General features: G+C 54.8%; 1 protein-coding gene across 1 annotated transcript; it reads left to right on the top strand.

The window, feature by feature from the left end:
- The first annotated feature begins 3623 nt into the window (after positions 1–3623).
- Positions 3624–7020, top strand: LOC121852520 (protein phosphatase 1A-like). The gene is given in 5 exon segments (XM_042346487.1): positions 3624–3825; positions 3828–3904; positions 4803–5363; positions 6052–6169; positions 6905–7020. Coding segments are annotated over 5 exon segments (1074 nt in total).
- The last annotated feature ends 5514 nt before the right edge of the window (positions 7021–12534 follow it).

Genomic DNA, 12534 nt, shown 5'->3' with positions numbered 1-12534 from the left:
ACCGCCACTCAACGATAGCTGGGGCGCCAAACTGTGCCATGCGCCCTCTTGCACGGCCTTGTGGGAGCCTCGGCACCAATAACGTTTTTTCAATTAAAAAGAGGTTCTTCCGATTACGTTCCAATGACGCACACGTACGTCACGAAAAACAGTCATGATACCACCTAGGTTTACATAGCGTCGACGTCCGACTGCATTTCAAGAAGATGTGGGAAGCAGTGGGAATATTGATTTTGTCGAGAGGCAGTCATTGGCAAAGATAGGAACTGGGGGGGGGGGAGGTCTTGAGCCTGGACTTTAACAGGCACAGGAAGTTAGCAGCGAGGTTGACTGGGAGAAGGGAGTTGCACGCTATTGGGGGGCTACATGACAATGAGCGACCAGCCACTGAGTGAAGTTTGACTCGGGGGTGTCAATCAAAATCCTTGGTTTGCTGGTGCAAAGAGTGCATGGAGGAGGGGATTGGAGTGAGATGAGAGGATAGAGGTTGGGGGAGGAGAGTGTGTGGACGGGAGTAGAGTCGAGACAAGGGGGCGAGGGGGTAGGCAGGGGCGAGTCCGTGCAGGTTCCTGAAGACAGAATCAGAATATTTTTTCTGGAGGAATCCGATGAGCTATTAAACTCTTTTTCACAAATGTCCAGTAGGTCAGGTCAGAACCTTACAACAACAAACAATACAAACAGCAGGATAGGCGTGCAAAGTATAGGAAAGTAAAGAAATAATGTGGAAATTTATAGCAGAAAATTTTATCTAAACGCGTGTTTGATTCTAAATTTGGAGAGAAAACCCAGAGGACCCGGAGAGAAAAAAAATCCACGCAAACTCCAAATATACAGCAGCAGGCGTCCGGGTCGGGATCGAATCCCTGACCTCCTGCACACCAGGCGAGGTAGTTAACATCTCCTAGCCACGTTGGCGATTTATCTGGGATTGGAATGGGAGCCAGCGGGTGGAATGGCATGTTGCTGTGATGTGGTCACGCTTATTTTGGGTGTGGCCGGGCTGGCTTTGGTGGGGCGCCAAAGTGGCAAGATGTTAACTACCTTGCCTGGCATGCAGGAGGTCGTGGGTTCGATCCTGACGCCTGCTGCTGTATATTTGGAGTTTGCGTGTCTCTCTCTCTCATCATCATCACGGTGGCTAGGAAATGTTAACTGCCTCGCCTGGCATACAGGAGGTTGTGGGTTCGATCCCGACGCTGACGCTTGCCGTATTTATGGAGTTTGCATGTTCTCCCCGTGGTCGTGTGGATTTTTCTCCGGGTCTTCTGGTTTTTCCATAAATTTAGAATCAACATCACGTGTTCAGAGTATTTGGCTGCTATACATTTTCACGTGATGATAAGCCACTTCGTTGAGCTATCATTTGTGATTGCCAGGTCGCTTCTGACAAAGAGCTATATAGCTCAGTGGGCCTCACCTGGTGAAATAAAAATAGTTTAGTTTTATAATCTTTGACACACATTTCAAACGCCGTTTATGAAGATAACAAAACTAACGCTATGGTCCGAGTTCTTACTCCATAGGAACTCTGGTGAACGAAGGTTTAATTTCGACCTCCTGACATACTCTTGATGGTAACGCTCGTGTCAGCGACATCATATTTTGTCCACTTTTGCTCGTGACAGAATCAAAAGTACGACTGTTGTAACGTACACAAGGAGGTGAGCTCATGAAATCACAACCGAGCTCATAAAATCAAGATAAAGTTTCTTCTCGCTCAGACGTGTATATAGAACTTCTTTCGCACACCGTACGTAGCCAACCGTGGCTAAACGGAGGAGCGTGCGGAAGAACAACAAACTAAACACAAAAAATCAGTTCCAAAGAAACGAGTTTCAATCTAGATCATTTACAAGTGCATCGCTCCAGTGGCTTCCTAATAACCTATAGTTTTTTACATTAAAAATTGTTAACTAAAACTAAGGCTAGAAACAAACTATGTTTTACACCATTGGAACCTCATTTGCCAGTAAAAAATATGATAATAGTTTTTTTACCCTTCTATCTGGCAACATTAACAGAGTTATGTTTTTTGTTTGCATTTCGACTGCAGGTATTGTGGTCTATGCAAACATGACTCCTTGTAACAAAAAGGTGTCAGTTTTGTTGCCAGATAGAAGGGTAAAAAAACAATTATCAAACTATTTTTAATTTTACCGGGTAAGGCCTCCACCGAGCTATTGCGTAGCCGCAGTGGGGTGGCATCTACATCTACTTCTTACTTCCGTCGGCCAGTGGTGCAAATTCCACGTTCCCGCGGCGAGGGCCCGTGTCCACATTGGCCGCTCACTGTTGGACAGTACCCCCACTACTTTGTTTGACGTCAGAGGAATGACGGGGCTGACTTTAACCCCCCTGCCCGCCCCACCTCGACCTGAAGTTGAACTCTCAACCGTCTGACAAGTGCCTTAACCGCGGTGCCACTCCGCTGACAAGTAATGGCGGTAATGTAATAATTGATTTGTTGACCCGGTGGTGTAAAGCCTCACCCTTTCAACAGTCGGTGGGTTACAAAACCAACGGGCCACCACTACCGTGTTCTTTGGATCTTAAGACCCCGACGAAGAATAAGACACACCTCAAACCGATGCCTGGTTTTCAGTAACGTTATGCAAATCTGGTGATACAAACAGAGACAAATATCCCCGTATAGCCTTTAAAAGATTGTCGGGGCAAGTGCTGTTAGCGAGCACCTATGAAGGCCGACACGGCGCACGAGGGGGTGGGTGGCCAGCACCACGCCCGGCCGCCTTTGTTTCCCTAGTTGCGATGTTTGCTACACACCTCACCGGGTACTCATTTGAGGCCGAGTCGACCTAGGGGAGGCCCAGGATAGGTTCAGATAATCGTCACCAGTGTTGGCCGTGAGCGGGAATTGAACTCGGGTCGCCGGGTTCATAGCTCAGCGCGCTAACCTCTACACTACTGCAGACACACACACTCATCTACTGCATTGTAAGTAAGAGTAGATATACGCAGAACTCTCTTTCTTTGCCTCCATATATGTACGTGAATTTTTTTTAGCCCACCAGCCTATTGGATTTCCAGACCCAATGTCATCAAGCGGAAATATGTTTAAGCAAGCAAACCCTGGACCACTTTTTCCCCATCAGAAGCTCGTCAAGTCAGGCTTGTTCAACCAATGCCGTGTTATGACCAGATGTGATTTGCAAGAGCTTTACAACACGAGACAGGCCCGGTTCAATGCTCAACGGCGCTACGTTTGTGGCCTGGATAACAAGATGCACCTCCAACTTGATTAAAAAAATATTGAGTTGACAAAAAAATGGCTGCTCCTTGGTATTTTGGTTGCCGATCCCTGATCACGGCGAACGGCGTGTGGCACGGACAGCGAGAGAGAGAGAGACCCGTGCGAAAACCCACGCAGGAATAGTAATGAGTACGCACAGCGTGCAGGTTCTGTCTATCCATTCGAGGCCGTTCTCTAACGAGCTGCGAACGTTTCCTTTCCTCTCGTGAAGCGGTGCTGGCGATTGTAACGATAACGGTGACGATAGCGACCGGTGGTGACGACCGTGAACGACGACTACGACCGTGATAACAACGATTTTAACTTTCCACAGCGGCCGAGTGGCCGCACGGCTCCGCGCACCGGCGCGATGGGCGCCTTCCTGGACAAGCCCAAGATGGAGAAGCACACGGACCGCGGCGCGGGCAACGGTCTCAAGTACGCGCTGAGCAGCATGCAGGGCTGGCGCGTGGAGATGGAGGACGCGCACACGGCCACCGTGGGCCTGCCGTACGGCCTCGACCACTGGTCCTTCTTCGCCGTCTACGACGGGCACGCTGGCTCGCGCGTCGCCACTACTGCTCGCAGCACCTGCTCGACCACATCACCTGCAACGCCGACTTCAGAGGTGACGGCTGGCCGTTGCTCTTCGTGTGGCGCGTGGCGTGTTGTTGTTATTGGTGTCAACTTGGTGTGGGGAGCGGTGGTGTAGTGAGCCCGGCGACCCACGTTCGAATCCCGCTCGCGGCCAACACCAATGACGACTTTTATCTGAATCGGTTCTGGGCCTCCCCTAGGTCGACTCAGCCTCAAACGAGAACCTGGTGCGGTGTGTTAACATCGCCGCTTGGGGGGCAAAAGCGGTCGGGAGTAGTGCTGGCCACCCACTCCCTCGTGTGCCGTACCGGCCTTCATAGGTGCTACTCGCTAACAGCACTTGCCCCAACAGTCTGTTGCAGGCTATAATGGGGGGTCTTTGTTGTTTTGTTGATCGCGAGCGAACGGCCCGTCGCTCGCTTGCGCGTCGAAGCGTCGTTTACGCCTGGCCATGCTCGGCCTCCTCCCGCGATCAGATTAATTAATTCACCGTGCGTGGAGACGTGTTTACTCTTGCCGGTACTGTACCTCCTGCGAAATGATTAATTAATCGACAACCGACCGCCGACGGTTCATGACGTCGACGGTAACAATCATTCTTGCTCCTGGTAGCCGGCCACAATTAAATAAATTCATCGTGACCCACTGCTGACTATCTCCTACCCTCTTCATTGTCATACAGTAGACCAGTGACACATTTACGGTCGGGGGGGGGGGAACCACGCAGATGAAAAGCCGCTGACCTCACTCGCACCTCTCTTTTTCGCGCCCACAGGCGACTCTGTGGAAGTCACCGGCCCGGGAGGCAAGAAACCGCAGACGGACAACCGGAAGAACGAGGAGGACGAGGAGGACGGCGAGAACGAGCTGGCGGGCAACAACGCGGAGCCGAAGACAAAATCTCCGGCGGGCCCCGACTGGGCCCCGCATCCGGCCCCCCCCGTCGGACGAGCTGTCCGTGTCGAGCGTGAAGACGGGGATCCGCACGGGCTTCCTGCAGATCGACGAGCGCATGCGCGCCTTCTCGGAGCTGCGCAACGGCACGGACCGCAGCGGCTCCACGGCCGTGGCGCTGCTGGCGTCGCCGCGCCGCCTCTACTTCATCAACTGCGGCGACTCGCGCGGCGTGCTGAGCCGGGGCGGGCGCGTCCACCTCTCCACCGAGGACCACAAGCCGTGCAACCCGCGCGAGAAGGAGCGCATCCAGAACGCCGGCGGCAGCGTCATGATCCAGCGCGTCAACGGCTCGCTGGCCGTGTCGCGCGCGCTCGGCGACTTCGACTACAAGTGCGTCGACGGCAAGGGACCCACCGAGCAGCTGGTGTCGCCCGAGCCCGAGGTGTACGCGCTGGAGCGCGACGGCGCCCTCGACGAGTTCGTGGTGCTCGCCTGCGACGGCGTCTGGGACGTGGTAGGCAACGAGGAGCTGTGCGCCTTCGTGCGCTCGCGCCTGCTGCTCACCGACGACCTGGAGGCCGTGTGCAACCACGTGCTCGACACGTGCCTCTACAAGGTGAGCGTGTGTGTGTTTTGCCTGGCACAAGCGTCGTGGTGACGTCACCGCCACTTAGTGGCGAATGACGGTTGTTGTTGTATTTTGCGTGTGGGGAGCGGTGGTGTGGTGGTTAGCGACCCGCGCTACCAACCTGGTAACCCGAGTTCGATTCCCGCTCATGGCCAACACCGGTGACGATTATCTGAACCGGTCCTGGGCCTCCCCTAGGTCGACTCGGGAGACAAAGGCGGCCGGGCGTGGTGTTGGCCACTCAACCCCTTGTGTACCGATCCTTCATCGGTGCTACTCGCTAAAGGCACTTGCTCAAACAATCTGTTGAGGCTATGCGGAGGATCTTTGTTTTTGTGGGTGTGGGGAGTGAAAGTCGTAGCAGTTAACGTGCTGCGCTACGAACCCGGTGACCCGAGTTCGATTCCCGCTCACAGCCACCAACACCGGTAACGATTAATTATCTGAACCGGTGCCGGGACTTCCGAAGGTTGACGCAGGATTAAGTGAGGGGCCGAGACGTCGTTGAGAGTCTCGCCCGTCGCATTCTCCGACCGAGTAGGGGAGGGCCTTCATCCAGCAGTGGATTGACAGAAGGCCTGTGTGTGTGCACCAATGAATTTGGCGGTGACGAACGAACGAATGAATGTGGAGGAATGAATGAACGTGTGTTGCTGTGTGACCCTCCCCCCACCAGGGGAGCCGGGACAACATGAGCGTCGTGCTGGTCACGTTCCCCGGCGCGCCCAAGCCCTGCCCCGAGGCCATCAAGCGCGAGGCGGAACTCGACGCTTACCTGGAGGCGAAAGTCGAAGGTCAGTGGGCGAGCGAGGGTTGCGGGGGGGTGGGGAAGGTCAGCGTGAGCCGCACGGCATGCTGGGTGGGAACCGGACAGTGGTGGCGGCGGCGGCAAACGGTTGTGCCTTTTTAATGTAAATTGGCGATGACTTGGAAGTCCGTGACGATTCATTCGCTCGGTCGATCTGGCGGAAGTGCGCGTTAAAGAATCGAATTTTTTCGTCGCACACCAAGATTGAGAGAGCACTTTCGTTATTCTGGTTTGTAACGGGAACACGGGCGAGACGGAACAAATGAGGCCCATCGGCTCCATACGAGGAACAGGGACGGAACAAATGAGACGGTATAAACGAGGCGCGTGCGTTGTGTGCGTGTGTACATGTACGAGCGTGCACGCACGTGTGTTCATTTGCGCATCTGTGCACGTGTGTGTGTGTCCCAAGGTTGACTCAGCCTCAAATGATTACTTGGTGCGATGTTTAATATTTGCCACTCAGGGAGACAAAGGCGGCCGGGCGTGGTGCCGTGCCGGCCTATATAGTTTGAAAGCTCATTTCTTGAGTACTGCTTTATGTACGTATGTTGTCTTTCCCCGCACCTCTGATTAACACGGTCGGCTACGTACGGTGTGAAAGAAATTCAACATACGTACGTAGGTGCTGGCTAACTGCACTTGCCTCAACAGTCTATTAAGGCAATACGGTGTGTGTGGGGGGGGGGGTGGCGGGACCTTTGTGTTTGTTGTGGAGCAGAGATCCTGGAGAAGCACGGCATGGAGGGGATGCCCGACCTCCTCTACGTCATGAGGACCATGGCCACCGAGCCAATCCCCAACCTCCCGCCCGGCGGGGGGCTCGCCAGCAAGTGAGGGGGCGGGGGTGGGGGGGGGCGGCCTTTCTGCCCACACACACAGTCACGCAACAACAACAACAATTAAACGCGTTAATTTGTCATCGAGCTGCGCTTGGCAGTGCGTGAATGAATGTGCACTGAAAAAGGGCCATTGTTCGAAACGTCGCGTGTTATGTATTTCTTATTTTTGAAGGCCCCACAGTGTTATTGAGAAATGTGATTTCCCCCCCCTCCTCCCCGACAAAAACAAAGGCAAAGATCTCCCCCGACCTCGTGTAGCCTCTAGGCTTCTTGAGTCAAGTGCCGGTAGCGGGTATCTGTGAATGCCAGGGGTGGTGTGGCCAGCACCATGCGCAGGCCACCACATCTGTCGCTCCCCTGCGCTGTTGTTTTACACGCCGCACCGGCTACTCGTTTAAGCCCGAGTCGACCTAGGGGAGGCCCAGGACTAAACTAAAACTAAACTCAGCTAATTTTTGCTTTACCGGGTGAGGCCCACTGAGCTATGTAGGAAGCGACCTGGTCATCACAAATGAAAGCTCAACGAAGTTGGCTTATCACGTGGACATTTATAGCAGCCAAATTATCTAAACGCGAGACGTTGACCCTAAATGAGGAGGGAAAAACCGGAGGACCCGGAGAAAAATCCACGCGACCGCGGGAAGAACACGCACATTTCAAAACATACAGGCGTCAGGGTCGGCATCGAACCCACGACCTCCTGCATACCAGACAAGGTAGTTAACATCTCACCACCGCGACCGATTTAGATATTCGCCACCGATTTTGGCCTTGAGCTGATATCGAACTCGGGTCGCCGGGTTCGTAGTGCAGTGCGCCCACCGCTGCGCACTATCGCTAACGTACGCCACACACACGCCACACACACGCCACACACACGCCACACACACGCCCTCGCGTTTGTGGTGATATAGCTCTGTGATGTCGCTTCGTGGGTCATACGGCTCTGCAGCGTTGTTCTCTAACCCCTGAGCGCGTTCCGACCTCACGGCCGCTCGTGAGCTTGTCGCCCCGGTTCATGCCGATGCTTGTGTTTTGTTTGGCAGGCGCGGAGTGATCGAAGCGGCGTACAACCGGCTCAACCCATACAAGGAGGAGGAGCTGGTAAGGAAGACAATCGTAATGCCCATCATCGTAACAGCGCACTTCGTTTACCTCGGAAAGCCTCGGCGAGTCTCAAGACTTTTTTCAGGAGGGTCCTGCCAAATTTTCCCGTCCTGGGGTTGGGGGGGGGGTTGGCGACGATTTGCCGCCGCCGCCGCCGTAAGCCAAGTCCGTCTCTCTCCTGCGAGCAACGGAGCGGCGCGCCGATCGCTCGGGCGTGGACCCGCCGTCACCGAGACCGCGGAGTTGTGCGCGGCTAGGGAGCGGCACGCCCCGACACGCCGGCGGTGAGCGTCTCTGCGGTAGTCATTATATTTCTTTATTTACTACGGCCGCGTTTCCGTGTGCGCCTCCCGGCAGGGTCCCGTGGATATGGACGACACGTGGTAACGGCCTTACCACGGACGACGACGACGACACCGACACCCGCCGGCGGAACCTTACCTCTCCACCGCACCCGGACTCCTCGACGCGCCACGGCACGAGCTGACCCCTGCGTCCCCTCAACCCCGGGGACCGCCCCAACACCCACACACACCGTCCCCCCCTCCCCCAACTCCTGCCCCCACCACCCCGCCCCCCACACACACACGACCCCCAATCTCCCCAACTCACTTCACGCCTCCCATACACTCACACAAGTGGTGCTGGCCCAATCGACGACCCTACCCCTCCCTCCCTCCACTCCACCCTGCCCCCCCCCGTCTGTGCGTTGTTAAAAACAAATGTTGAATCAAATTTTATTGAACGTGCCCTGCGGAGTGCGAGGCCGCAGCGCTGCACGTGCCGGTTTCTACCGGAAGCAAAAGTACATTTCACCGTGTCCCCTCCTGTACACGTTGACACCAGCTCACCCCCCTCCCACCCATCGGATGGATTTGTCGTGATTTGAGGGTCAATGTTCGTTTCAAGAATCCATTGTATTTTCTTTTGCTTGCACCATGTCTGTACCGTCTGTCTTGTACCGTTCGGCGCGTGTGTGCCGCAAGCTTTGTTTTGCCTGTCTCCGTACGCTCCGTCTCATTTCTACCGTCTTGTCTCAATTTCTATGGCCTCTTGGATGTTCCTTCTCATTTTTTCCGTCTCGTGCACGAGATGCCATTCTGCCACGGACACGGCATCCCATTCTCTCGTACTCTATATCATCTTAATTACATTGCCGCCGCCTCGTTCGTACGGTCCCATCCCGTCTCGTTCTCGCCTGTCGTTCGTGTGGTCTGTCTCGTCACGTCGTCCTCCTAAACGTACATATGATTTGCGCGAGTCGCAAATGACCGATTCTTGCGCGGTTCCATGCATGTTATCGCGAGCGTTTGAATCTCTGAATCGGCGAATCGTTGCATCGTTACACGCCTGCCGTCTTCCTTCACACTCCCCTTAGCCCCTCCCCGTGTCCACGTGCGCGAGTGTGCGCGTGCGTCCGCTTGCGCGTGCGTGCAAGGTGTTAAATAGTCGCGTTCGGGTTGCGGATGTGTACAGGCGACCGGGCTCCTTGTCTGTCGGTGGTGGTGGTCGCGCCGTTGCCGTTCCGGTGACGGCTACGGCATTCCCTTTCGTAGCGCTCGTGTGTCAAGTGCTGAAGGAGGCAGTGGGGGGGGGGGGGTGAGAAGCTCCAAATCCCGTAAAAGATTTACGCGGCCAAAAACTGGAACGGCTCGACATTGTTGCAATGGGGAGGAGGGACAGACGAAGCAAACTCTGGCCTGACGTCTGAACACTAACCCAGCTGGCCACCCAGCCACTCGTACCAGCCCTGGCTGTGACCCCATCTGGCTAACCAGCCACAAGTACTCATGCTACCACTCACCCTAACCAACGAGCCACCCAGCCGCTAGTAGTAGTCCTCGCTGTGACTCTAACCATCTCACAAACCAGTCGCCGGTACCATTCCTATCTTTAGTGCTAACAAGTAGCAAACCATGAGTCTCTTTTAACCATCCGGCCACTTAACTAGCTCTTGCACTGGCTGAAGTCAAACTAAATAGCCAACCAAGACATTAATACGAGCCCAAGCATTGATCCTGACAAACTAGCCCGGCCACGAGTGCTGTGCTTCTCGTAGACCATTGGGGCCAAGACGAACGTCAACCGAATAGTCGGCCATTCCCTCGCCGTGGCAGTAGTATCCTTGCCACCGACTCCGAGCCATCGGAGCTATGCGCTTTTAACTATCTGGATTGAAAACTCAATTCTCAATTCTTTAGAACTGCTTTTTTTCGTTTAGTTGTCCCACCCACACCGCCGACTATCACGCTTTGGCTACGTACGGTGCGAAAGAAGTTCAACGTACTTGCGTACAACCCCACCCATAACCTCACCGCGACTTTGTAGCCCCCCCCCCCATTCAACTTTCAGGTTTTGGAATTCGCAGCGTCGGCAACGAACGGCCCCTTTTGCCCGTGTTCCACCGTGACCGAATATCCGTGAGGGTCGCCGCGAGGCAGTACGACGTACACCTCCTCATGCCCCCCCCCCCCTCTCTTGCTGTGGTGCAGCCGCTCGGCTCTCCGATCATTCGAGTCAAATCGATGAAACTCGCGGCCCCTGCAGGGACGGCTTCCCACTGGGGGAAGCCCAGGAGAGACCCTCCAGGGCAGTGGTTCTCAACCGGGTGAGGAGGGGGGGTTACGTGAGACGATTTATAAATGTGTGAAGTTATATCGTACGTGAGAGTCATGATGTATGAATCTGCCACTATAAAGTAACTACGATACAATTTAAATCCACATGGTAACCTACAACGATGTAGAATAACTTTCTAAACTCGGTTTATCGTAGACGGTGTTGGTTTCCAGGAGTAGCCAGCGAGCGCCAACTAATTTCATCACCCGTGCAGTTTCTAGCAGCTAGTTAGGGATACATAAAAAAAATGGAAAATTTCTTCAAATATTGATGTTCCTTATTCGTACATTTATTTCTCAGAACCATGTTGGGTCAGGCAAGGCGGGTGGGGGGGCTTACTCAGTTGAGACAATTCAACAAGGTGGGGTAAAGTCGCGAACAAAAGTTTCAGAACCGCTGCTCTCGATGATTGTTTTGGCCTGCTCTGCCACGTTCGCCTCGACTTTTGAAGAAGTGGGGCAGTCCCCAATCTCTACTCTGCCACACACGGCCTGCCGATCGCCTGTCTGTGGTGCACACATTGATACCGCTGGCAGGACAGAGGCGCACACCTGGAATTCTAATCGACGGCCTCCGTGGATTGCGCGCCCAGTTTGCTAACCCCGGCAGCATCCAATCGATCGATCTCTAATCATCGGTTCGAGTACTTGACACAGGATCGCGTGAAATTATTGGGGAGGGGGCGGGGGGGATAACCTCTGCTTCCATGTGTGCCGCTGGACGGGAGGTGATGGGCGGGGGGAAGGGTTTCAGGAAACAATGTGAGGGGGGGGGGGCGGCAGCAGCGGCAGCAGCGGCAGCCATTTATAAAGTGGCCCTAAAAATCGACCAAGAGTCGATTTGCAATTTTGCAGCGGCCAATCCGCCCAGCTCCACTGCCAATGCTGCTGCTGCTGCGTGCGGACAGCGCGAGGCGGCGCGCGCCCCACGGGTGTCGCGCGCCCCGGGGTGTCACGCGCCCCCGGGGTGTCGCGCGCCCCGGGGTGTCGCGCTCCCCGGGGTGTCGCGCTCCCCGGGGTGTCGCGCGCCCGGGGTGTCGCGCGCGATGACTCCTCCTCCCAGGGTCTTGCCGAGGAGCGGCCACCGCTTCTGTGCGGCGCTATGGCCGAACGTTTCCTCCGAAGCGAAGCATTACAAAACTCCCTCTCGTCGACGACACGTTATTGTTACAATTACGATGAATGTTGTTTTTTCTAAAAGAATGGAATTCCTCTTTTAACGTTTTTAATTGGTATTATTTTTTTAAACAATGTGGTTTTTTTGGTACCGCGGTGATTAACGGCATGTGCTTAAAAGAAAAGAAACATCCCCCAATGTAGTTTTAGTGATTGTTGCGTGCAGCTGAATCGTCATTGCTGCTGCTGCTGCTTGTACAAAGCTTCGTTTGGTGCGACGCGCTTTTCTGCTCCTCTGCCCACCATTCTGCGTGCATGCAGTGGGACGGGACTTTTGGCCGACCGATCGATTGACCGACCAATCGATTGATTGACCGATCGATTGACCGATCGATTGAACAACTGATCAATCAACCGACTGACCGTTCGGGAAGAAGGTGCAGCCTTCAATAGGCTTGCTTGCACCGCTGCCTGCAGAAGGGCCTCCAGATGACAGTCCCTCTCGAGAGGGAGGGGGGTGCCCTACTCTGCCACACCGGTCACACGGCTTGGCACAGGTGGCACCACACGCGACCTTCTTTCCCGATCGACTGAATGCGGTGTGCCCATTTCTGCTGCCGGCTGGACAAGCCGGGTAGGGGGCGGGGGTGGCTGGGGGAGGGGGCGAT

The sequence above is a fragment of the Callorhinchus milii genome, unplaced genomic scaffold (genome assembly GCF_018977255.1).
Source record: "Callorhinchus milii isolate IMCB2004 unplaced genomic scaffold, IMCB_Cmil_1.0 Scaffold880, whole genome shotgun sequence".
NCBI classification, from domain to species: Eukaryota; Metazoa; Chordata; class Chondrichthyes; order Chimaeriformes; family Callorhinchidae; genus Callorhinchus; species Callorhinchus milii.
The sequence above is the reverse complement of the archived record's forward strand: the minus strand, read 5'-3'. Positions and strand labels throughout refer to the sequence as shown.